The sequence below is a fragment of the Lissotriton helveticus genome, chromosome 12 (assembly GCF_964261635.1).
Source record: "Lissotriton helveticus chromosome 12, aLisHel1.1, whole genome shotgun sequence".
Classification (NCBI taxonomy): Eukaryota; Metazoa; Chordata; class Amphibia; order Caudata; family Salamandridae; genus Lissotriton; species Lissotriton helveticus.
Window position 1 is genome coordinate 62976839 of NC_136073.1, and position 24473 is coordinate 63001311.

Here is a 24473-nt window from a genome sequence, read left to right on the forward strand (position 1 = left end):
CCGGTGGCACCCCTCCCTCTGTTCATCTGGGAGAGGTTGTAGCCGCCACGATCCCCGATGGGTGATCCCCAATGGGACTTGAATTTCTTACTGTTGGGGTTTTTGTGGGAGTTCACTGAGGGGTATGTCTTTAGCAAGTTGGGAATGCTGAAGTGGGAGGGGGGCAGGGGGGGGGGGGGTAAGTTTTGTTTCTCACAGGCCAAAGTCGCTCACTGTTCAGACCACTATACCACACTGTTCTCACTGGCGGGTGACACTACCCTGTTACAAAGCCAAACGACGATGCACACTTCAAGAGCACTACACATGACTGGGACTACCTATAATTGCATAACCCTGGAATGTCCGGGGACTAAATACACCGCAAAAAATCAGGCAAGTGCTGGCGCAGCTTGACAGACACCAGGCACACCTCGCGCTACTGCAGGAAACACACTTAACCAGGGCATCTGAGGACAGGATTGCCAAAAGCTGGGCATCATACCGTCTAGCATCGTCATACTCCACTTACGCTAGAGGAGTCCTTATACTGGTGAAAAATGGGGAGGCCTTCACAGCTCTCCACACTAACACAGATTCCAAGGGCCGATGGGCGATGGTGATGGGAAAATTAGGCAATGTACTGGTAACAATAGTAAATATTTATGGTCCGGTAGTTGATGACACGTCGACATACCTAAATATGTTTAGAGCACTTCGTGAATGGCTGGAAACGGAAATAATAATTGGGGGCGACCTTAACACATACCTCGATCCGTGGATGGACAAATCTAACCTACAGAGCACCAGAATGGCAAAGGTCGCTAACTACGTGAAAGATGGCATGTTAGAGTTTGGACTGGTAGACGCATGGCGACATAGAAATGCCGGAGTACTAGCAGGGACGCATATCACTCCCGCGACCAGGGGTTGGTCCCGACTGGATTATTGGCTGCTAAGTGATGGAGCGCATAATTGGGTCACAGATGTGTGTAACCTCCCCAGAACGCTGTTGGACCATAATGCGGTGCTCCTATCACTACATATCCCACATAACCCACGTACACCATTTACCTGGCGATTCAGGGTGGAAGCACTCCTTGATCCTATATACGCCGACACCATTAAATCGGCCATAGTGCAATATTTCGAGACAAATGTGGGGTCCGTGGATAGCCAGGAAACACTATGGGAGGCCTTTAAGGTCACAATACGGGGTACTTGCATAAGCACATCCGCGGGGATACTGAGGGACATTAGGGGACAGCTAGCTGCCATAGAGATGAAGCTGCGAGAGCTGGAAACACGATATGACACCGCACCTTCGCCAGCCATTCTTGCTGACATACACGTGCACATAGACGAATACAACACACTTGCGGACACAGAGGTGAAGTACCTCTACAAGCGCCATGTAGCTCGGCGATCTGGTGAGGGGGGACGACGGGGCAAAATATTGGCGGGCCGACTGCAGAGTAGGGCCTATCAACATCCCATAGACCGCATCGTAGACACGACGGGAAAATCTCACTACACACCCGCCGCCATAGTGGAACAATTCCGTAATATTTATGCCACACTATACACGTCCACGGGCGGGATGGGCGAGACAGCCATGGATGAATACCTAAAAGACATCGCCTGCGCATGGTTGTCGGACGTGCACTGCAAGTATCTGAGTCTTCCTATAGACACGGAGGATGTGGTGGATGCCATCAAGACACTTCCGAACGGAAAAGCCCCAGGCCCCGATGGGCTAACTGCAGAATTCTATGAGGCCCATGCTGATATTCTGGTGCCCCACCTTTTAGGAATGTACGCTGAAGCGCACGACTCTGGCCGTTTACCCCCTCACTGCGCCAAGCGATGATCATCACCCTGTTAAAGAAGGACAAACCCCCCGAACGCTGTGAATCGTACCACCCCCTATCCCTTATTAATTTAGATGCCAAAATCCTAGCTAAAATACTGGCCACCAAGCTACAACCCCTTATGCCACTGCGTGTACTGCCTGACCAGGCTGGGTTTATCCCTGACCGATCTACCTCTTTAAATCTGCGCACTATTTTTGCCATGCTTCATGTCCTGAGTCCTGACCTGCCCGCTGTTGCGGTCCTCTTGGATGCCGCAAAAGCATTCGACTCCATAGAGTGGAGATACATGATGCACATATTGAGTAGAATGGGTTTTCCCTCGATATTCCTCCAATGGATTCAGATATTATATAATAAGCCGTCTGCGAGAGACGGAGTTGGGGGAGATACGTTCGAACAATTCGAGGTGGGAAGAGGCACCCGTCAGAGATGCCCTCTCTCTCCGCTCATATTTGCCATAGTGCTGGAGCTGCTGGCTTGTAAAATAAGGCAGATACATAGAGAGGCGGCTCTGAACTTTAATAACAGACCAGTGGGAATTTGGCTGTACGTGGACGACATGGTCCTATACGTCAGAGAACCGCATAAACACTTGTCCCCTGTACTGCGCGAATACGTCAAATTTGGCTTATTCTCGGGCCTACATATAAACTGGGATAAATCTGTCATCATCCCCCTGACAGAAATAACTACCCCCCCAACAGTTGAATATCCACTGGTCTGGTCTGCAGACCCTGTCAAATATTTAGGAGTGTGGATACATAGGGACCCCCAAGTAGTTATAACAGAAAATTACGGTGCTGCGTATCGGGCCTTAGTTGCACAAATAGACAGATGGCAGTGTCTCCCCCTGTCCTTGTCTGACCGCATCTCCATCATAAAAATGGTGGTGCTGCCTAAGTTTCTATACCTATTTTGCAATGTACCGATCCCGCTTACCCAGCATTTTTTTAAAACATTACAGACTCAGGTATTGAGGCTGGTCTGGGGCACTAAACAGCCGAGGTTAAGCTGGAGGACCTTGACCCTAACGTACGACAGAGGGGGATTTAACGCGCTGGATTTTTATGTATATTATCTGTGCTGTCAGGCTCACTACGCGTACTATTGGTACAAGCCCCACGACTTCCTACCTCACGTAGCGGTTGAGGAAGGGGACGCGCACCCTATCCCCCTACACGGTATTATCACACACACCCACCGTCATACTCCCAGAGCAGAGATAAACACACTTGACACCACAGTGGCAGCTTGGCAGGCGATTGGCCGACAAACGCAGAAGCTCCCACTATACGCGCCCGCTATGCCACTAGAGGGGCACGCAGCATTGTCAGTTGCTAACGATCAGGGGTCTGTCAAAGCGCTCAGGGAAGCGGGTATTACACTGATGAGTGATTTATTCCCAGAGGGCACGTACATTACTGGGGACGAACTGGCCTACATACACAACCCTACACTGTTGTTCCAGTTCACATGCTACAGACTGCGACGCGCCATAAAAGACCATTATGCGAGTTTCCCAGAGGAACCCGAGACTCTCTCTGCACTACAACTGATCCTCATCACGCCCACGAAATGCAAGCTGGTCACTAAATTATACAGAACCGTACAGAAAGACACACCACACAGCTCTACTTCATGCCTTTATACAAGCAACGGGGTTGACCCTGTGTCCCTCAGAACCTGGGTGATATGTAGTGTAACAAATAGCGGTTCTGTCGGGTTTCAACAACATATGATTTATCCAGACAGTTTCCTTTATACACTGCTCCTAATAGAACCAACAGAACCCCTCTGAAATTCTGTAACAGAATTTCAGAGGGGTTCTGTTGGTTCTACTTCATGCCTGGCAAGATGGAATGCTGACGTTGACCCCCCCATAACAGAAGAGGAGTGGTTGACGGTCTGCTCAATAATGGGACACTTAACGTCCAACAGTAATCTACGCATTAATACACCTCAAATTTCTGCATCAAACGTACCATACTCCTCTACGGCTGTGGAGTATAGGGCTGAGGGCAACTGCTAACTGCAAGAGGTGCGGGATGGGGGATGCAGGTTTTATACACATAGCGTGGCAATGCCAGCGGGTCTTTCAATACTGGGAAAGGGTACTCACTCTCATTACAGTCATGACGGGAATGCCCTTAACTAACACCCCAGCACTGTGCTTACTGGGTCACGGCCCAAAAATGAGGGGGGCTATTGGAAAATTTGTTCAAGTGGCGTTGTTATTGGCGAAGAGGCGCACCTTGTTCACATGGTACAGTAGTCTGTGTCCAAAAGCGGACAAATGGCTCAAGGACATGGTGTATTGTCGGTACCAGCTGGAGACCTACGCTGAAGAATTGCCGCGGTCCTCACGACCCAGGGACATATGGGCTCCTCTACGAGAATATCTACTGTCTCAGGTGGAGCTGGAATCGGATTGATATTGCCCAACACGTTAAATCCTGGTACACGATATTCCTCTGGCCGCGGATAGTGCGTTAGCAATTTAGCACATAAGCGGGTGTTTCCCCTCAGGAGGACATATTGGTAAATTTGGTTATTGGTTTTGCATGTGAGTATACTCAAACAATACGATGTGACATGATCTTTGGCACTGTTTGTATGGTTTCTTTCTTCCTTTAGGTTGACCATTGCAGAGCATACTATTATTGAATTGTAACAAATGAGGATACCCGCATACTGTATGACTACTATATGCTCAATAAAACTTTGTTAAATAAAAAATAAAAAAAATAAAAGTGTTAGCCGCGGTCCATGCAGGTAACAGCGGTGGGGCGGTGGGGCCAGGTAAGAGGTGATTTCTAGGGACGATGCCGAGGGAATAATATTTTGTATTTAATTTTCCCTCAGTGTTGTCCCTCAAAATCCCCCCTTACCTGGCCCAACCGCTGTTACCTGCACGTTGGGTAGAGTTGAGTGATGGATCTTGAGATTGTTATCAGAGATTATGGATACACAGAGTTCCATGTCAAGGATAAAGATGCTGGAGGAGAGGCTGGAATCTTGCAAAAGATGGGGAATTTCTGGAACCTTGAGATTCCCATATAGAGTAGCTGGTGGCGGTCGGTGAGGTAAGACAAGAACCAAAGCAGGACTTTATGAGAATAACCTGTGCCTCTTTCTGAGGTGTAGATCAGTACTTGGTGGTTGACTGTGTCAAAAGCAAATCAGGAGGAAGAGGTAATTGCTGTTGAAAAGAAGGGTGTAGTTGGCTACTTATGATGAAGGCATCATGCATTATGACACCCCTGTCCACAGGTTTCATTTAAACCTTAGTTATTAACTCTAAAGACGTATCAAATTGCAGAGCATGAGCCTGTGCAGGGGCACAGCAAAGGCTGAATATAACTTTCCCTTCTTGCTTTGCTCTCTCTACTTTTGTTTAATCGTCATGTTAACTTCTCTCCGATGGTTGTAGCAACAAACGTGTTTTCCACACTGGCGAAGAAGGTCAGTCGCTGCCCTTAAGGTTTGCAGTCAGTCTGAAACCTTCTCATTTTTGTTGGGTCTTATAATTCCTATCCTGGTTGTAGAATATATGCCTTCCTAATTAATTTAGTAAACAGTATACTTGCATTAGCTTTGCATTCTCATAATGTAGTACCTCCCCCTTGTCTATATTTTCGGCAGCAAAGCACACCGGTGTGCAGCAACCAGAACACGTAACCCACAATGCACCGTGGCATGCTTAACAAAAAAATCAGCACATAACCAGCTAGAAACTTTTAGTAATTATATATCTGAGGTGATTTATTTGAAGTTCCAAACATATTTACATTACTAGGTAATCCACAATCATTTTTACTTATATTAAAATTACTGACTGAGGAATTTATGTTTTACTGTTACTCTACATATGTGACTAAATACAGATATGTGAGAAGTTGGCCTGGCATATGCTGTCCACTATTCTAGTGGGCACCTTGCACCAGTCCAAACGACCCTTATTGATGGTAGGTTTAAAGACAACCTATATAGAAAGCTATCCTAGTGGTAGCTGTGGAGAGCAGCCTTCAGGCTAAGTCTTGAAGGAATGTAAAGCAGCTTGTTTTACCAGTCTGTAATCTCATGAATGACCAAATGAAAGGAGAACCACACCAGGTATATATATAAAATATATGTATTTATTCTAAACACATCCCTCTAGTCTCTTTATGAGGCTAGAGGCAAAAGTACATTCAGTAAACTTATTTAGCACACAGTAAATTAGAACAACATACGTTGAGCCCTAGGGGCGTACCAAACCATATTTTAAGAAAGTGGTATAAGAACAATGACTGACATAGAGACAAGGCCTAGAGCCTTTAGAACCGCTGGGGCCACCAGGAACCACCCAAGGTAGTGGCACAGGGGACCCACGGGGGACGCGTGCAGTGTCGAAACACAGCCACGAATCACCATTAACTTCTATGGGGAAAGTCGCGGTTGGAATTTTAAAGATAAAGGACACTTAGAAGAGGACTTGGAGCAAACCCCTTTAGAACTAGGCAGTTCTAGAGTCAATACCCATGGAAGCACCGGAGCATTCGAGTTACCTCACCCAGGGAAGCCGGGTGCATAGGTGTCTTTTGGTGTCGGGTTTCGTTGTCGATTTCAATGGCGACCAAGTCGAAAGTGTCCCGAGGGATCAAAGCCTGGATCTAGGATGAGAAGAACCTAATAGCAGAAGGGACAGAGTCTGGGTCACTTGCAAGTGACCATGAAGGCGATGGGCAGATGCCCACCGATGTAGGGTGATTTCAGGTGAAGAAGGTGACGCTTGACTCTTCAGCCACGAGGACCAGGAGGCGTCAAGGATGACCAGGAGCTGGATTTGAGCTGTCCCACGAAGGATGTTGAGTGATGCAGCGTCAGTTTCCGGATTGGACCCAACAAGCCTTGTCAACAGCAGCCCATGCAGAAAGCAGAGATTGGCTTTGGTGCAGACCAGCAAGGTCTGAGGGACTCGCCACTCAGTGGGGAGTTAGGGCACGTCTGGTGCAACCAGGGAAGCCCAAAGGAAAGTAAAGTTACCTTGGTGGGCACCTACCAGTCGACGGACCAGAGATCGCAAAGGAGCCTCTAGCAGAAATGTTAGTAGCGGGCCCAAAGAACACTCATGGAGTGTAGACCCACAATCTTTGGTGCAGATGGTGCTCGGGGCTTGGACTACAAGTAGCCCAATGCACAATTTCAGGAAAGCTCAGGAAGTTGATGCACTTGCAAATGTGCACAGTGTCCAGGAGTTCCTGACTGACGTCAACCGTGAGGGCTGTGGGTCTCAGCTTTGCTGGGATCTCCTGTCGGCCTCTGAGAAGTCTGGAAGTCCATGTCCTGAGTCGCAAATACTTCGAGGTCCGGCAGAAGCCACGGAAATGCAGACCGGCAAGATGCTTTTTTGGTGCCTGCTTGAGCAGGGGAGTCCCCAAGGGAGAGCCTTCCGTCTTCTAGTTGTGTAGAATGTCGAAGTTTCAGGATATATGTATCAGAGTTTCGTCCAGGTGTAATCTGAAGTCCTCAGGACTGGGGACCCATACTAAGAAAGGGGTTTGGGCGTACTCCCCTTTCCCTTTGTCCAGTTTCATGCCAGAGCAGGGGCTGGGTGCCCATGTAACCGTTTTGAACTGGGGTATACACAGGGACACCAAGTGTTCCCCCAGCACTGTCAGAAAAGCATTCTCTGAATGCACCCACCCAGCCCCAATACACTAAAGCCTGTCTGGAAGGTGGTTACACCTCCCTGTGACAGGAAACCTATTGTCCAGGCCTCCCTTGCCGGAGTTTCGTCCAGCAGCAGGAGGTCAGACTCATGTCTGTGGCTGCAGCATCCATTTTGTGATGCTAGGGCTCTTTTAAACTATTACCGGTTAGGTAAGTGTGTCCATGTCTTCTCCCTCTAGAAGGGTGGAATTCTACCCCCGCCACCAGGACTGGCAGGGGTGGTGGGGGGTAGGATTTCAAAGTGTTTGACACCAAACACAACATGTTTCCATGCAGCCATTCCAAAGTTAGCATTTACCGCAAGGTTATATTGCACTTATGGGTATATGGTCTGGCTGCATCACAGAACAGCTTCAGAGAATAGATTCCGAAAGCTGCAGAGGGGTCCTGCTCATGCATGGGCACCCTCTCACACAAAACCAAGCACTCTGCCTTTAGGATTGATAAGGCCTGCCATAGGAGTGACTGATACGTTTATATATGTCAGTGATTAAAGGTAGATATAGGTAACCTATATCTTAGTAAGGGGTGCATGCACCACCTTACCCAGGCTGCAGTAGCAGTCCTGTGGTGCCATTTTGGAAGGCTTCCCAGGGGTGGCATAATGCATGCTTCAGCCCCTGGTAGGCCTCTGGGGTACCTATGCCCTTAGTGCCTAAGGTACCACATACTATGGACTCACAAGGGTAACCCAGTAACCAATCAGGAGTATACCTAAAGCACATGCAATCATTTTAGTGAGGAAGTAGCTAGGCTGGGGTTCTGGATAGCAGGGCCCCAGCCAGACTAAATTCGAGAAACAGTCAAACACCAGCAAAAAGTGGGGGTAACCATAGTAAGCAGATCCTACTCTCCTACAAGATATATATCAAGTCAACTCAAAACTGAGATGGCCAATGAGAGTTCAAGCTAAGCTGCCCCTTACAGGGTGAGACCAAGTAGGCTTTGGATATGGGTGATCAATCTTTGTAATGGCAGAGTGAACAAAATATCATGGAATATTACACTACACCTAGCACACTGCAAGTTATTCATATTATTTCAAGCATTCCATCCATCACATTTTATTTTTCTTTGGTGAGCCTAGGGCATCCAGGTATGTCTGGACATGCGTCCTCTACCTTGGTGTGCTTCAGGGACACAAAGTACACCTATGGACACATGAAGATTAGCAGCCCCATCCGTTTCAGACACTTTAGAGGGATTGCGGCCTAGAAATTTGGTCTGGGCTGCCTCGTCTATCACAAAAAATGTTTTTGCTCAGTGAGACTTCTCGTAGACGACACTCTGGGAGACACAGTATATGTAGAGATAGGTCTCTTATTTTGCTTTGGAGACTCAAGCTGCAACTCACTGACAATTCTCAAAGAACTAACACTGATCTAAAGTTGTTTCTGCTCCACTTCATAGGGAATTAAGTATAACAGTTTGAGTTGGACCTCCCCTTCCATAGAGGCTTACTGAGCACAGAAGGGTTTCGGACAAAGTAATATATATAGTTCAGAAAGTTGGCTGTCAATAGTAAACAGGCAAAGCACTGATTAATGAACAACATTGAGAAGAGGTATCTTTCCAAACAATGCTTTCTTCTTTATTCTTTGTACACATCTGATACGGTATTTAATATTGCTATTTCAAAGTTACAAGACAGCCAACAAATGTTTCGTCCTCTATGGCTAGGAGGCCTAGGGCTTTTTCAAGGCCTCAGTCCCGAGGCAACACGCGCACTGGGCCAGTTACTCTACACCACGAATATTCCAGGCTTATCATGGCCCTCCATTATTAAATGCTGTTTGTGCGTACAGTGACCCAGTACTACTTTTTATTAAAACTCACCTTGGTCCAACAAACATGGGATTACTTTGAGTTTTGGGCACCGCCTGAAATTTGTAGGTTCACGTTCACTGCACAGGGACCTTCTGTCCCCTCCGGATTTTGTTACTTTTTTCAGCCTTGCAAAAAGTCATCTAAGACGAAACACGTGTCGGCTGTTTTCCTATGCAAAAAACTCTAAAGCAAACAATACTGGATCAGAACTTCCCTCAATAAAATCAGACCTGCTCCAATAGCAGACCATCAAAAGACTTTTTGTAGTGTCTGGGTGTTTGTTTACACATGGCTCAGTGTCAAGAGTGATCTTGGGAGACTTGCACAGGTGACATTCCTCTTACACTTTCTTCTCTCCCGAGGAGGTGGAGGGGAGATTCTGTGGGCAGCTGTGGGACCAGATGCTGTCGCTTTTGAAGAGAGCATGGTCCATGTCCAGCGGATGCTCCTGCACCATCACATCCCGCATGCAGCCTTCAAAGAACACCATCGGCTCAGGGTCATAGTTCTCCAACTCCTCTGCAAGAGAAAGGCCTGGGGTGAGCACTAAAGGACTGGAGGGGGATAAAGGGTAGAACTGGGCTACAAAGAAATCTCAAACTGAGAAAATGCCCTTGAAAGTAGGGCTTGGAAAAAGACAGGTCCATTTCATGGAGGCAGTAGCATATCACAGCAGTAATAAAGGACCAAGTAATACATAATTTCATCTTCTGTATACATTATTTTAGAACACGATAACATCACGGCCATCACCATTCTGGAGTATTTATAGACCACTGTTCTCTATGGAGCTCACCAGATTATAGTATCTCCTCCCAGAAGTTACAGCCTGCTGCTACCTCATTGGTCTTAGTTGTCCGTAGTGTTACAGAACCTAGCACTCCACCGCGGCTCCCTGCAGTGATGTTGAACTCTTCTCTCTGTAGTGTTATAGCCCAGTACTATCGCGCACTTCTACCTTTTCCATAGTGTTATCTAGGATGTATGACGTTATAACGCATACTTTTACTCCGCAGACCATTACAACGCGACTTTTACTCCGCATACCGTTACAACGCATAGCGCCTTGGGGCGCTGGATAGTGGTAAGTATAATTTACTATTCTAACTCCAGTCCCCGTGGACCCTAGGGAAGGTGTTGGATAGTAAATTATACTTATTACCTATCCTAGAGCGCCCCCCAGCGCAATGCGTTGTAATGGTATGCGGAGTAATGGTCGCGTTGTAATGGGTCTGCGGAGTAAAAGATCCGTTGTAAAGGGTGTATACCTGTTATCTAACATAGCACTCCACCGCTGCTCTCTGTTGTTGTTTAGAACTCTTGTCTCTGTAGTGTCACAGCCCGGTACTATCTCACTGTTCTACCTCGCCTGCAGTGTTATAGAATCTACCGTTCTACCGCTGCTCTCTGAAGTAATATGGAACTCTTCACTGTCAGGCAGCACTATATTCATACTCTCTGTTGTTTAGTATCGTAAGCTGAGGTACTATATCACTGCTCAGTTCTGTCCATATTATTCTAGAACCTGGCATTGTAGCACTGCTCTCTGCTGTCAGTATTGTTATAAACGCAGGCTCTATAGCCCTGCTTTCTGCTATCAATAGTTTTATAGGACCTTGTACTATATCACTATGTTGTGATGTCTGGACTATATAGGGGCTTGGCACTATATAACTGCTCATCTCTTTCTGTAGAATTTTAGCACCTAGTATTATTTCATCGCTCTGTATTGTAGGCACTATTGTAGGCCCGCCACTGGCTCTGCCAAGTGCCACAGCTTCAAAACACCAGGGCTCACTAAGTTTAAATTCCCCATCATGCCTTTTTCTTCACTCACTCTTCACTTCCTCTCTGTTTAGCTCACTCTTGCAGGTTTTTCATCCCTGTTGCCGTCCTTTGTAAATTATTCACTGTCTTTCTCTTCCTCCTTCTTTCTCCCTTTTCTGCTTTCCTCTCCTCACCTGCACAAATTAATCACCATTTATAGGGACAGCTATGTCGGGGAGCTCTCAGGCCTCCTTTCAAATTACAAACCAATTACGATAAATCCAATGGGGCTTATTTACAAGCCCCTTGCGCCGCCGGTATGTCACTTTCCCCTTATTAAAAGAGATGCACCGACACCGCAAGGGGCTTGTAAATAAGCCCCAATGTCTTCCTATTCCGGGAGCAACTTTCTGAGAGGCGGGTGCATGTGGGAGTGATAGTCCTGAAGTTGGCCCCCTAGACATTCAAGTACCTAGAAGTAGAAAATACGGGAAGTATTTCAAGCACAATTTATAGAAGACTATTGCCATTCAATTTAAGTGAACAAGAAAATATTGCGCAGAGATGGGAAACGTGGACTAGAAGATTTGAACATTTTTTAAATGCAACATGTAAAAAACATACAGATGAACAGGCGAAGGATGTATTACTTAATCTTGTAGGAGACGATGTTGAAGATTTAATAGTCACATTTCCGGAGCATGAAAGAAATACTTATGAGGGGCTTATGAAATGTTTAAATGCAAAATTTGATCCTCAAAGAAATCTGGATTTTGAAAGATATAATTTTAGCATGGCATGTCAATGAGAAAATAAGACAATGGACAATTTTGTAACTAGATTAAAAAAACTAGTAACATTTTGTGAGTTTGATAAATTCAGTAATGAAGAAGCAATAAGGTTAAGAGTAATACAAGGATGTAATTCAATAAAATTTACAAGAAATATTGTGCATGGCAAAAACAGAAATGCAAGCAGAAAACATGCCACAAACATGGAAGAAGGGAGAATAAAAGCAATTGAACAAGTCAGACAGATGTAAAACAAAATGAGTATAGGAGAGATGATAGAAGCACAAGTCAGAGGGAAAAGACTGTGCTACAGGTGTGGATATCAGTTCCGCATCAGAGAACATGCCCAATCATTTCGCAAGTGTATGTAATTTTTTTTAAAAAAGTGTTTGGGACAAAAGAAGAAAACTGAAAACAAACCAATCTAAATGCAAAAAAAAGTGGAAATATGAGATACGTGAGACAAATGGAGGGAATTGAAGAAGACTTTGAAGAAGAAGTAGAGGAGTCAGAAAAACTATACATGATGCAAGAAAGCAATGAATTGCAACAACTTAACATGATCAGGAGAGAAAATATTGAAAAAACAATGTTTGTAAACTTAATGGTTGTATCTCAAAAGGTCCCATTTGTTTTAGACAGTGGAGCAACATGTAAGATAATGTGCATAGGTGAGTACATGAAAATGAAAGAACAACCAACTTTGAGCCCATCGAATGTTAGTGTTTTCCAATAGGGTGCTAGGTATCCTGTTTTATGTATAGGAAAATTTGAAGAGATGCTGCAATACAAAGATGTAGTAAGCAAAGAAGACATACATGCGTTAAGAGGTGAAGTTCCAGGACCATGTTTATTAAGTAATGTTACTGCTCAACTTATGGGTCTACTAGCAATGAATTGTAACATATCAACGGATCACCCGATTTAAAAAAAAATATCAAAAATTATTTGAAGGACTGGGTAAATTTAAAGAAAAAAAATTACTTTGCATCTAAATGAAGCAATAAAACCAGTGGCGCAAACGCAAAGGAGAGTACCAGTTCAAGTGCAGGCCAAGGTGGTGAAGGAAATAAAAATATTGCTTGAACAAGATATTATAGAAGAAGTGACAGGAGCAACACCTTGGGTATCTCCCATTGTTGTCGTTCCAAAAAAGGAAATCAGAATATGTGTGGATATGAGAATTCCTAATACAGCCATTGAAGGAGAGCGATATCCAGGCCCACAATTGAATGATATGATTAGTACTATAAATGGGGCAACAGTTTTTTCGAAATTAGATTTATGTAAAGGCTACCACCAATTGGAAATTGATGATAAATCTAGATACATAACGACCTTTTCAAAACATTTAGGATTATTTAGGTACAATCCATTGAATTTTGGAATTTGCTCGGCGGCTGAAATTTTTCAGGAAATAATAAAAAATGTCATAAGGCCAGTACAAAACTGTATGAAGTACAGTGATGATATTTTGGTATTCGGAAAACCTCAAGAAAAAACATGATCAAGCACAGGGTGAAGTATGAGGACAAATCCAGGAAGCTGGGTTAACTTTAAATTTAAAGAAATGTAAAATAAACAAGAAGGAGTTAAAAATGATTGCACATATATTCTCAGCAAAAGGAATGAGACCTGATCCTGTTAAAGTAATAGCGTTAAACACAATAGAAAGGCCAAGAGATATAACAGAATTACGATAATTTCTGGGTATGGCTAGTAATCGTGCACTCTATGTAAAAAAATTTGCAACAACAAGTTCTCCGCTCAGAGAATTAACAAGAAAAGGACGAAAATATCAGTGGAATAATGAGTGTGAAGAAGCTTTTAAAGAAATAAAAAAGGAAATATCAAATGGAGCAAATTTAAAGATATTTTGATGCACATTTATGTACAGAACTCGTAGTGGATGGCAGTCCTGTAGGATTAGGTGCACTTTTGGTGCAGCACAAACCTGGAAGGGAAACACCTAGGTATGTAGTTTTACATGCTAGTAAGAGTCTTTCGGAAGTTGAACAAAGATATTCACAACCAGAAAAAGAAAGTTTGGCGGTTGTTTGGGCATGTGAACACTTTCATGATTTCATTTATGAAAAATCATTTGTAATCATTACTGATCATCAAGCTTTAATATCTATTTTTGGAATCTCATCCTCATCGCCATTATAATAAATATACTTACTAGGATATGCTTGTATATATCCTTTATTTGAACTGGATACAGATCTTCATTTTAGCTCTAAGTGCCTGCTCTAACTGACCCAATATCCCTTGAAAACCTTAACATTCCCTTCTAGAATCTATTCCCATTCTAGATGACATCACAGTGTCATCACATCATTACACTAGGGATCCAGGTCTATCATGGAGAGCAGGATCTCCTGGTGGGCATCTCAGTAGAACTCTAGGCTCTCTAAAAACTCAAGTGGCCTCCTGGATAACCCTGCTGTTAAATGCTTTTTGGCGCATGGGTACGTAATATAGTCAGTCAGTTGGTTATTAGTTAGTGTTTGTACATTATTCAGTTGATGTGATAAAATTGCCTTATATTCCTGTTGGTGAATTGATGCTTTGTATTGCGTTCATTATTAATTGGAATTATGTGAGAGGTTAATAGATTTGTTGAAATCGAAGATCTCACAATAATATTAAATATTGAGGTTGTCGGGGCGTGGCCAGCAACATGGCCGGTTAGGAAGTGAGACTGCGGAGCTCCTGGGCGACAGCCGCATGATCCGTCGTTAAATCAGACCGCAACTGCCCAGACACATCCTGACCGGTGGCTGAGGGTGTCCTGCACCCGCTGTGAGGAGCGGAAAGAAGCACTGTAGTGGATTCACCGTGAAAACGGCGGCGGAGCACCGGGATCGTGCGCTGACTACACCAAGATGGCGGTCAGTGGTTAAGGGCGCCGAGCGCTGTGAGGTCAGTCAGCCGACTTGTGCCACCGCTCTGTGTGAGACCCTGTCAGGGTAGAGGATCTGCACGCCGGAGGAAAATCCACGGGCACTCCCTGGTAACTGCTCGGTCCCCCGCCGGCAGCAGAGGACCTGAGCGGCGACGAGGTGGCCTGCACCAAGATGGCGCCCGAAGCGACGGAGAAGACCCCGCGGTTTTGAGCGGAGTGAGGAGCGTCGCGGGCAGGCCGGCGAAAGGAGACCCAGGGCACTGATAGCTGGCGAGAGGAGCCGCGGGAGACGTGAGTGGTTGCCCCCTTACCGCTACCTAGACTGAGGGGACCTGGTCCCACATAGAGGCGTGCCCACCGATCCTACCGCCTGGCAGTGGTGATCCTGCGGAGGCGGACGTGAGCCAGGGCGCGGGGGGTGAGAGCGGACGTCTGGCCCCCATTGCAAAGTCACGCAGCAGTACCGGACCCATCCACACCCAGAGAGTGTCACACATTGAGGGGAGATCTCGCCTACGAGGACGGGCAGGCAGAGACACCCGGAGGCATTCGGGAGGGCTCTGGAACTAGCCCCCCCCCCCGCACGCAATATTAGCGCGACAAGAACACAGGTCTGACTGGGGCCATTGCGCTGAAGGGTCGACCCGACCACGCGCTGCAGAGAGACGCTACCCTCGTGGGACCGGAGATACTAGCAGGGACTGAGGGGGTGGGACTGCCTGCCGACTCCACCTGCCACCCGCGGGGAGAGGTTTCTCCAGCCACCGAACTACTGGGCTAGCGGACGCTCGAGGAAGTCATGGGGAGAGGAAATGTCCCGCCGAAAGGATCAAAACAGGGCCCGATGGACAATTACGTGGCCCCGCGCCGGGGGGCGGAGGGACTCCCAACAGTCCCTGCCATAGACTCTGACACAGATCGGCTCTTGGCAGCAATCCAGGCATCGCGTACAGACATACAGGAGTCCAGAGCTGCATTAGAGGTCAAAATAGGTGAGGTGGGCTCGGAGGTGACGCTTCTACGACAAGATTTTCGCAACCTCTCAGACAGGGTCACGGCGGCGGAAACACGAGTGGGGGAAGCGGAAGACACCATCACAACGCTACGGAAGGATATGGCAGAGCTCCAGGCATCGCATCGCCAACTCGCGTGGAAAGTGGATGACGCCGAAAATAGGGCGCGGCGCAACAATCTACGCTTTGTGGGATTTAGAGAAGGAATTGAGAAGAACGACATGGTATCCTTCCTGCAAACGTGGTTACGAGACACATTCCCACTGGCGCCATTTTCGCAGTGCTTCATAATAGAGAGGGCGCACAGGGCGCTCCTTGCGAAACCGCCGGAGGGGGCCCGACCGCGACCGGTGATTGCACGATTTTTGAACTTTGCAGACAGAGACCTGATACTGAGAGAGGCGAGAAAACTAGGCGAGATCCGGATTGAAAACTCACACATCATGATCTTTCCGGATTACAGCCAAGAAGTGCAAAAGCAGAGGCGATCCTTTGATTCAGTGAAGGCCAAGCTCAGAGACATGAAACTTTCGTACATGCTACTGTTCCCTGCGAAACTTAAAGTGCTATTTAATAACCAGACACTCTTCTTCACCCACCTGGAAGACGCGTGGCAGTGGTTGGAGGAACGTCAAATCCTGAACAGTAGGGAGGTTGCAACACGAGAGGAGCTAGACAAGGCACTGAAAAACAGGACGCAATGGGAACTTCCTAAGCCGCGGCGACTGCAATCTAGAAGAGCCAGGAGACAAACGCCACTGACGCCGTACAATAGCCGCGACATGGGGCAGGCAAGGAAGGGGCGGTCGGCCTCTCCGGGAGGTGCAGCAGCATCGGCTTCAAGATACGAAGTGCTGCGCACCACGGCGAGATCTGAAGGAGAGGAGGAGGACGCGCTCGACAGTCCCACGTCTGGTGGAGGTGAGGGGGACGAAGATGACATGCAATCGGATCATCCGTTGGTACAAGAGATCAGGGTACTGGAACGGGACAGATCAGAACCACACAGTGCGCCGGAATTTGAATCGCAAGACTCGAAATCCTGAAGAGAAACAACATATGGCGAACAAGGTATCATCAGCCCAGGGACATTCCGATAATAGACTACAGACTCATACGAGGGCAGGCGGGAAAACGTGGAGTGGCAGTCAGCTGAAGGAACGCACGCAAGTTGACACTCCTCCCTTTATTGTGTTGTGTTTGACACGATTGTAAGGTTGTTGGGGTTTTGTTAGGGAGGGGGGATTGGGTGGGCGACAGGCCTACTCCTTCGGAAAGAGATGCCCATGCTAAGGGCACACCTGGAAGGGGAGGGAGGTGGGGTGGGGGGGGGAGAAGTTCATGTTTGTTGGGGTACAAGAGGGGCGACACTGCGATCATACACTTTGACACACCGGTGCCTACGTCCGAGGCGGACAACACGGGCAGACAAGAAACAATCTTCGCAATGGCAGATACACTAGATTCACCACAACGGGAAGACAGGGGAGTTTCCATCCTCACCTGGAACGTGAATGGCTTGGGCTCTAAAATTAAACGTGGGTTGGTAACGGCCTATCTCAAGAGAATGGCACCAGACATAATTCTATTGCAAGAAACACACCTGCGAGGGAATAACTGTGCATTCATAGCGAGAGGGAGGTATGAGGTCCTGGCACATGCAGGGTACACGACAGATTCAAGGGGGGTGGCGATACTTCTCAAAAAGTCGACCCCGTTTTGTGTCACTCGTACATGGAGTGACTCACAGGGAACTTATGTGGGAGTGCAGGGAACATGGAGGCGGCTTAGATACACCATACTCTCGGTGTATGCACCACCGAAGCTCCAAAAGCGTACACTCACAGCAATTGCGTCCATTCTTCTAGACACAGCTGACACGATACAAATAGTGGGAGGGGATTTTAACGATGTCATGTCTGAAGAGCAGGACAGAACTGGCCACAACCGTAGAGTAGCCACTCAGACAGCATTGTTCCAGCAGATGGACACAATAGGCCTCACCGACGTATGGCGCTGGCGCCACCCTACAGGGACCGCCTATTCATTTTACTCAGGGGCACATAAGGTCTTCTCTAGGCTAGATTATATATTTATAGCACGACAATACCTCACAGCAGATGACGTAGCAGAATACAAAGCGCGAGGAATCTCGGACCACTTGCCCCTGTTTGCAAAGGTGGGTGGGGTGCGAAAGGGGAGGGGTGCGGAATGGAGACTGGCGGCCTGGGAGCTCCAAAAACCAGAGATTGCACGCGGCATCAGGGCAGACATTAAGGTGTATGTGGCCGAGAATGAAGGGTCGGTGGCCTCAGGGGTCACCTTCTGGGAGGCGATGAAACCGGTCTTGCGTGATAGTATACGGAGGAGGCTGAGGGAGGAGCATCGGAAGCAGCTGGTGGTGGTGGCAGACCTGGAAGCGGCAATCTTAAGTTTAGAAGAGAAATATTTGCAGCACAAAGAGGAGGTAACGCTGAGACGCCTGCTAGACACACAGAATGAATATAGGGAGGTGGTATCCAATGAGGCGCGGACACAATCCCTGGCGACTCTCCATCGTTTGTACGATGTCGGAGATAAATCAGGGAGACTGCTGGCATGGCTGGGTAGGAGGGAAAGACTGGCTAGGTGGGTGGAATGCATCCGGCCGGCAGAGGGACCCATAGTGCGCAATGACGAAGGGATAGCGGAGGCTTTCGCGTCCCACTACGAACGCTTCTACGCGGCCAGGGGCCTAGGGGACGAGGCGGTGGCGCTGCAGTACATGGAAACAACGGAGGTGCCTGTACTGTCCTTAGATGAATGCACGGTGTTGGACGCAGATATCACGGCAGATGAGATTTCGGCCGCTATAACTAAACTGAAAACAGGTAAAACGCTGGGTCCGAATGGATTCCCTGCGGAATTCTTTAAACGAGCAACTGATCTTTTGACGCGACACCTTAAAGTCCTATTCACCGAATCCTACCAAGAGGGGACCCTTCCACCTGATCTCACACTAGCCACCATAGTGCCGGTCTATAAGGAGGGCAAACCGAAGGAGGAGTGCGCCTCATACCGTCCCATTTCTCTCCTTAACATGGAGGTGAAGATCGTAGCGACCATACTAGCACAGCGCCTACGAATAGTGATCCCAAACCTAATCCATATGGACCAGTCGGGTTTCCTGCCAGACAGAGCGACTAAGCTAAACCTCAGGCGGACACACAACTGGCTTCAGGAGGTCAGGGGGAGGAGTGAACCACATTGGTTCCTCTCCCTCGATGCAGAAAAGGCATTCGACGCGGTGCACTGGCCCTTCCTTATGGCGGCGCTCCAGAAATTTGACCTGGGCCCCAAGTTCCGGGGCTGGATACGCCTGCTATACACGGCCCCGAGAGCGCGAGTACGGGTAAATGGGAGACTGTCTCGTGAATTCAAGATTGAAAGGGGTACGCGCCGGGGTGCCCGCTCTCGCCGCTCCTATTTACACTGACGATCGAAATCCTGGCCGCAAAGATTCGGCAGAACGCGGAGATCCATGGCTTCCTTGGGGGAACCGCAGATGTCGTGCAGGAAAAAATATCCCTGTATGCAGACGACGTGCTGCTATACATCACTCAACCTGACACTACTATACAGGCGCTATTTGAGGAACTGGACGGTTATGGGGCGAGAGCAGGGCATAGGATCAACTGGCATAAGTCGGTGCTGTATGACCCGCGTGGAACAGGGGAATGGGGGACCTTGCCCGACGCATTGGTAACAACCACGGTAGGATTTCAGTACTTGGGCATTTACATCACCCTGGATGAGACGCTATCATTCAACAAGAACGTAGCACGGATCATGGGGGAGGCGGTGGCGGATATGACCAGATGGAAACAATTGCCGCTTACTCTTCTGGGCCGGGCGGCTATGTATAAAATGATCGTACTCCCAAAATTCCTCTATGTGCTCCAAAATGAATATTACCCACTCCAGAGGGCTACTATACCAAAGATACATGCAGACCTGCGCTCCTTCCTGTGGTTGGGAAAGCAGCCAAGGATAGCGCTACAGACACTCCAGCGCCACCAATATAGTGGAGGGATCTCGCTACCCAACATAGAAGCATATTACTGGGCGGAGCACTTGACCCCTATAAATGAATGGATACACGCCCCGGCAGACCACCCGACATATGCACTCGAAAGGCACAAGATGTCACCCAAAACTATACTATACTACCTCTACGGTGGGGGGTTACGTAAATCGCTACTGCCGGCAACGAAACTCACACTGAGGGCCTGGTCCAAAGCCACAAAACGCATGGGTTGGGAGGGCAAACCCACTAGACAGACACCGTTATGGCACTGCCAATGGTTGGCCGAAATTTGTAAGTTAAGGGGCTTCCAAAGGTGGGATGACATTGGCATTTCTACCATAGGAGATGTGGTCTCCCGGGGAGAACTGAAAACATTCCAGGTACTACAGACAGAATATGGATTGCACCACACACAGATGTTTAAATACACGCAGCTTAAACACGCATGGAGGGCCCAGAACATCGAGCTTGCTGAAATGCCGGAATATGCGCCACTGGAAGGCAGACTCCTCCAGGAGCGGATATGTAGTCAGGCGGTATCCCTCACCTATAAAACCCTCACCAACAACATGCTGGGTGACCTGACCAAATTAAGGGGCGTATGGGAGGCAGAGCTGGGAGCGATGGAAGATCTGGATTGGGAGTTAGTCCTCATGCACCCCCGGGAAGTCGCAATCAAATCGAGGCTACGCCTCATACAGCTGAATGTGCTTCATAGAACGTACTATGATAGAATGCGGCTTCTTAAAATGGGGAAGATAAGTGACCCGGCATGCCTGCGATGCCGCCAGCAACAGGGGGACTTCTTTCACACTATGTGGGCCTGTGCTCAAAAACACATCTATTGGCAGCACATTCTTACTGAACTGGGGGCGGTGTTGGAAACGGAACTGCCACTAGACCCTAAGTTGGCCCTACTGGGCATGACAAACGAGGTGGACCTACCACGACCACAACTCATTTTCCTGGTATTAGCGTTGGTGGTAGCTAAGAGGGATATTGCTAAATACTGGGGAGCCGCAGAGACACCTGACATCGAGGAATGGAGAAGGGGGATGGACCTCTACATGGCTGCCGAAAGGGTGACCTATAAGGCTAGGGGCTGTCCCAAAAAGTTCCGCAGAGTATGGGCCAAATGGAGGCAATACCACGGGCTGGAGGGAGGAGTGCAAGAGGAGACCCAGAATGGAGAAGGGAGGGGTGAAACTGCAAGTTTGACTTAACTAGTGTACGGCTGATGACACGAAGCCATGAATGTGGATGCGTAGGGTTTTAGGGGCGTAGAGTGGGGGGATCGGGTGGGGAAGTTCCGTACTGTCTTGCAAAAGTATTCGGACTACCTTCTGCAATTACAGATAGAACTGAGTGAAAGGCCCGCTCCTGGGACACGGGCACGGGTGTGTGTTGACAGTGTACAGTTGGGGGGGAGGGAGAGTTGGGGATTAAAAAGTCGGAAACCAAAATGGGATAACAAACAAACGTAAAACGGGAAAAAAGCAGAACATTTCGAGTGTTTTGCTGGTATATACTGAATACTGTGAAAGTGCCGTCTGACGAGACATGAGAATTGCCGCCCGACCCCAGGGTTGCGGGCTGAAGGGCCGTGTGATGAAATGTAACTCTAACAATGTTTTCCTGCATGGGGAGTCACGGGGCTCCTCACAATGATGTACCTTTTTGTGTTTCTGCAATAAAATAAATTTTAAAAAAATAAAAAAATATTGAGGTTGTCTGCTAAGTAGAGTTGTGAGGTGTGAGGCGCAGCAATACACCACAGGTTTCTAAGTAACAAACGGTCTGGTTGAGATATGCACTAATTCAGATAGGTGTTTGTGTATTCATGGGTGTACAGGAGTAAACACACTGATCACGGTGGATTACCTCTGGTCGAGAACCTGTCTCTGAGTGACCAATAGTACTTTTTACTAGTACAATTACTATTTCCTTTCTCGTAGAGAGTTTGATTTTCTTCCCTATATCCAATTAAAGCAGACAAAAATTATTGGTCAGTTTTAAGCCTATATTTATAATTTGTTTGTTCTTGTTCAGGTTGCACTGCTCCGTTTGTGCCTGAAGTTTAGTTCTCATATTCAGCAGGATGTAATGAGTTAGCAGGGAAAGTCTTTAGATGAGATCTAAAAGTATGTGTGGTTTTGTAGAGATAGTTTTGGTACTAAACAGAGGAAAATTAAGAATTTGTTTATGGTAGCACAGGCAAAGTATCTTCAAAAGGGTGGATTGAAAGGTTTTAGATGTTGGAATCTCGTTTTGCTGCAGGTGCAAATACAGACATGTAGGGTGATTGTGTATGCATAAATAATGTTCTATTTGCGCAAAATAGAGAGGAAGAGGTTTTAATAATAATAGTAATATGGTGAAATCTGATATTAATATGCTGAAAATGAGTACACCTCATCCTTATCGTGGCATAATAGGCCAATGGAAGCAAAAGTCAAGACAGAATCCAGATCGACTTAAAAATGAGTCGCAAATGAATCCCCAAATGCAACAGAACATGAAACAGAGAGCGCAGAATGGGTGGCACAGTCAATGGTCGCCGCACAACTGGCCTCTGTGCAGAAAATATAGAATCAAAGTCAGTTTGATGGGAATATGCCTCTAGCTCCAATGATTGCCTGAATCAGCCACAATGACAGTTCATGAGCAGGGAAGATGATTTTGTGCTTGGTGCTGTCCTAGAGGTAGACCAGCGTCTCTCATATGTATATTGGGAGGTGAATGGCCACCCAGTATTAGTTTTAATCTATACAGGTGCTGCGGTTCCACCAATGAAAGTTCATAACCAACCTCTCTCGGAAAAGAAGTCCAAGTTGTAGGCATCTCAAATAAGCAAATAACTAATAAGGTTCAAGCAAATGTCCCAGAAAAATTACTTCTTTAGAAAATGACTGAGTTCATAATTTGTGATACAAGGCCAGTAAATTTGTTGGGTCGTGGCTTGCGTTGTAAAATGACCTGTGTGATTTATTGCACACCAGAAGACGTAAAAATTCAAACACAGAATGAGGACTCTGACTTTAAAATAAAACCACAATGGTCTAGAATTCATGTGTTTCCATTTCTCACAAAAGAGGACATACCACCAGATATAAGGCACGCAGTCGAAAGTGGTGTTTAGGATTTTTCAGGAAAAACCATTGGATTAATTAAAAGTGCAGAACCAGTGAAGAACACACAATGCAGTATTTCCACATACTCCTCAGTACAAGATGAATTGTGAAGCAGAGGAAGGAGTGATAGGAGTTATTGACACATTGACTGAGCAGGGCATTTTAAAAGAAGTGCAAAGAAGCCCATGCAATTCATCGATCATGAGTTTAAGAAACCTACTGGAAAATGGAGGATCGCACAAGATCTTCACAAAATTAATAATATTGTAAGCCCATGTTGACCTGTGCAGAATTGTTCACTATGATTGATTTGTGGCTACCATTTTTCTCCATTCCTCTTCATGAAGACAGTCTGTATCTTTTTAACATTAAGATTGCTAGATAGGGTCCTGCTTTGTTGTAGGATTCCACAAGGGCATACAGAAAGACCTTCAATTTTATTACAAGATGTTGGTTCACAATATGCTCTTAACTCTTTTCTTACTGTTTTATTCACAACACTTAAAAGAAACTACAACTCCCACAATGCAGTTGCGAAACAGGATATTAATTCAGTAGCAAATTTAGGTATCTGAGGTCCTCCCAACAGTGGCTCCGCCTCTTTACTTATTGTTGTGCATTAAGATAAGTGCTGTTGTAAAGGACTCCTGCATTGATAATCTGTAAACTATTGTTTAAACAGTTTTTTAAAATTCTGTTTGTTTGAGAGTAAGTCACTTGCTTTTATTTCGCTCTATGAGGATTTAGTTTAATTGCTTCTTTACCTTCCTGTATCTAAGATCTGGAGAGGGACATTTTTCTGGAGACAATTGTCATTGTGTTCTCTCATTGACTTGAGGTAATTGATTGCACACTTTTCTGAGAAGCAGGATTAGCATATGCATTTAGTTGCAGCCTGATGGACTTGTAAACACTCAAGTTAATTACTTTAACAGCTTTCTCCCGAGAGAAGGGATCTCCTGGGGGGATTGTAATTGATTTGACAGCTAGAAATGTGTGTTTCTTTGTCTCAGCTGTAAGTCAATTACTTGACTATTTGTTTTGGTAAGATTATTCCCTTGAGTGCATTTAAATTTACTAAACTGTCTTTAGATTTGTTTTTCTGTGTATCCGAGTCATTAGTCAATATCTTTTGTGCTTACCTTGCTTTGGTAAATATAAAAATAATAAAATGGATGATTAGGAGTTTTTGAAAATAAAACAAAAAGTACAAGTGCAATGTCCTCCAAAGAGAAAGAGATGGATGACACAAATGAGTTGGGGGTCATTTAAAAAGCACCTATATCAGTTTTTAGATTGTTCTGTTTCTAAATCCATTTTAAATGCAGTCACAAATACATTTAAGTCAGTGCCATGTGGCATAGGCCAGTCAGTGGCTACTGCCATTGCTTTTTCTCTTTATGAT

The 24473-nt window shown here is 46.5% G+C and overlaps 1 protein-coding gene across 1 annotated transcript in view; it reads right to left on the minus strand.

The window, feature by feature from the left end:
* Nucleotides 1–9130: 9130 nt before the first annotated feature.
* Nucleotides 9131–24473, minus strand: part of SHBG (sex hormone binding globulin) — a 126360-nt gene continuing 111017 nt past the window's right edge. Inside the window, exon 8 of the mRNA XM_078668870.1 lies at nt 9131–9911. Coding sequence (XP_078524996.1) covers nt 9733–9911 — 179 coding nt within the window. The 3' untranslated portion in view covers nt 9131–9732. The remainder of the gene's footprint in view (nt 9912–24473) is intronic.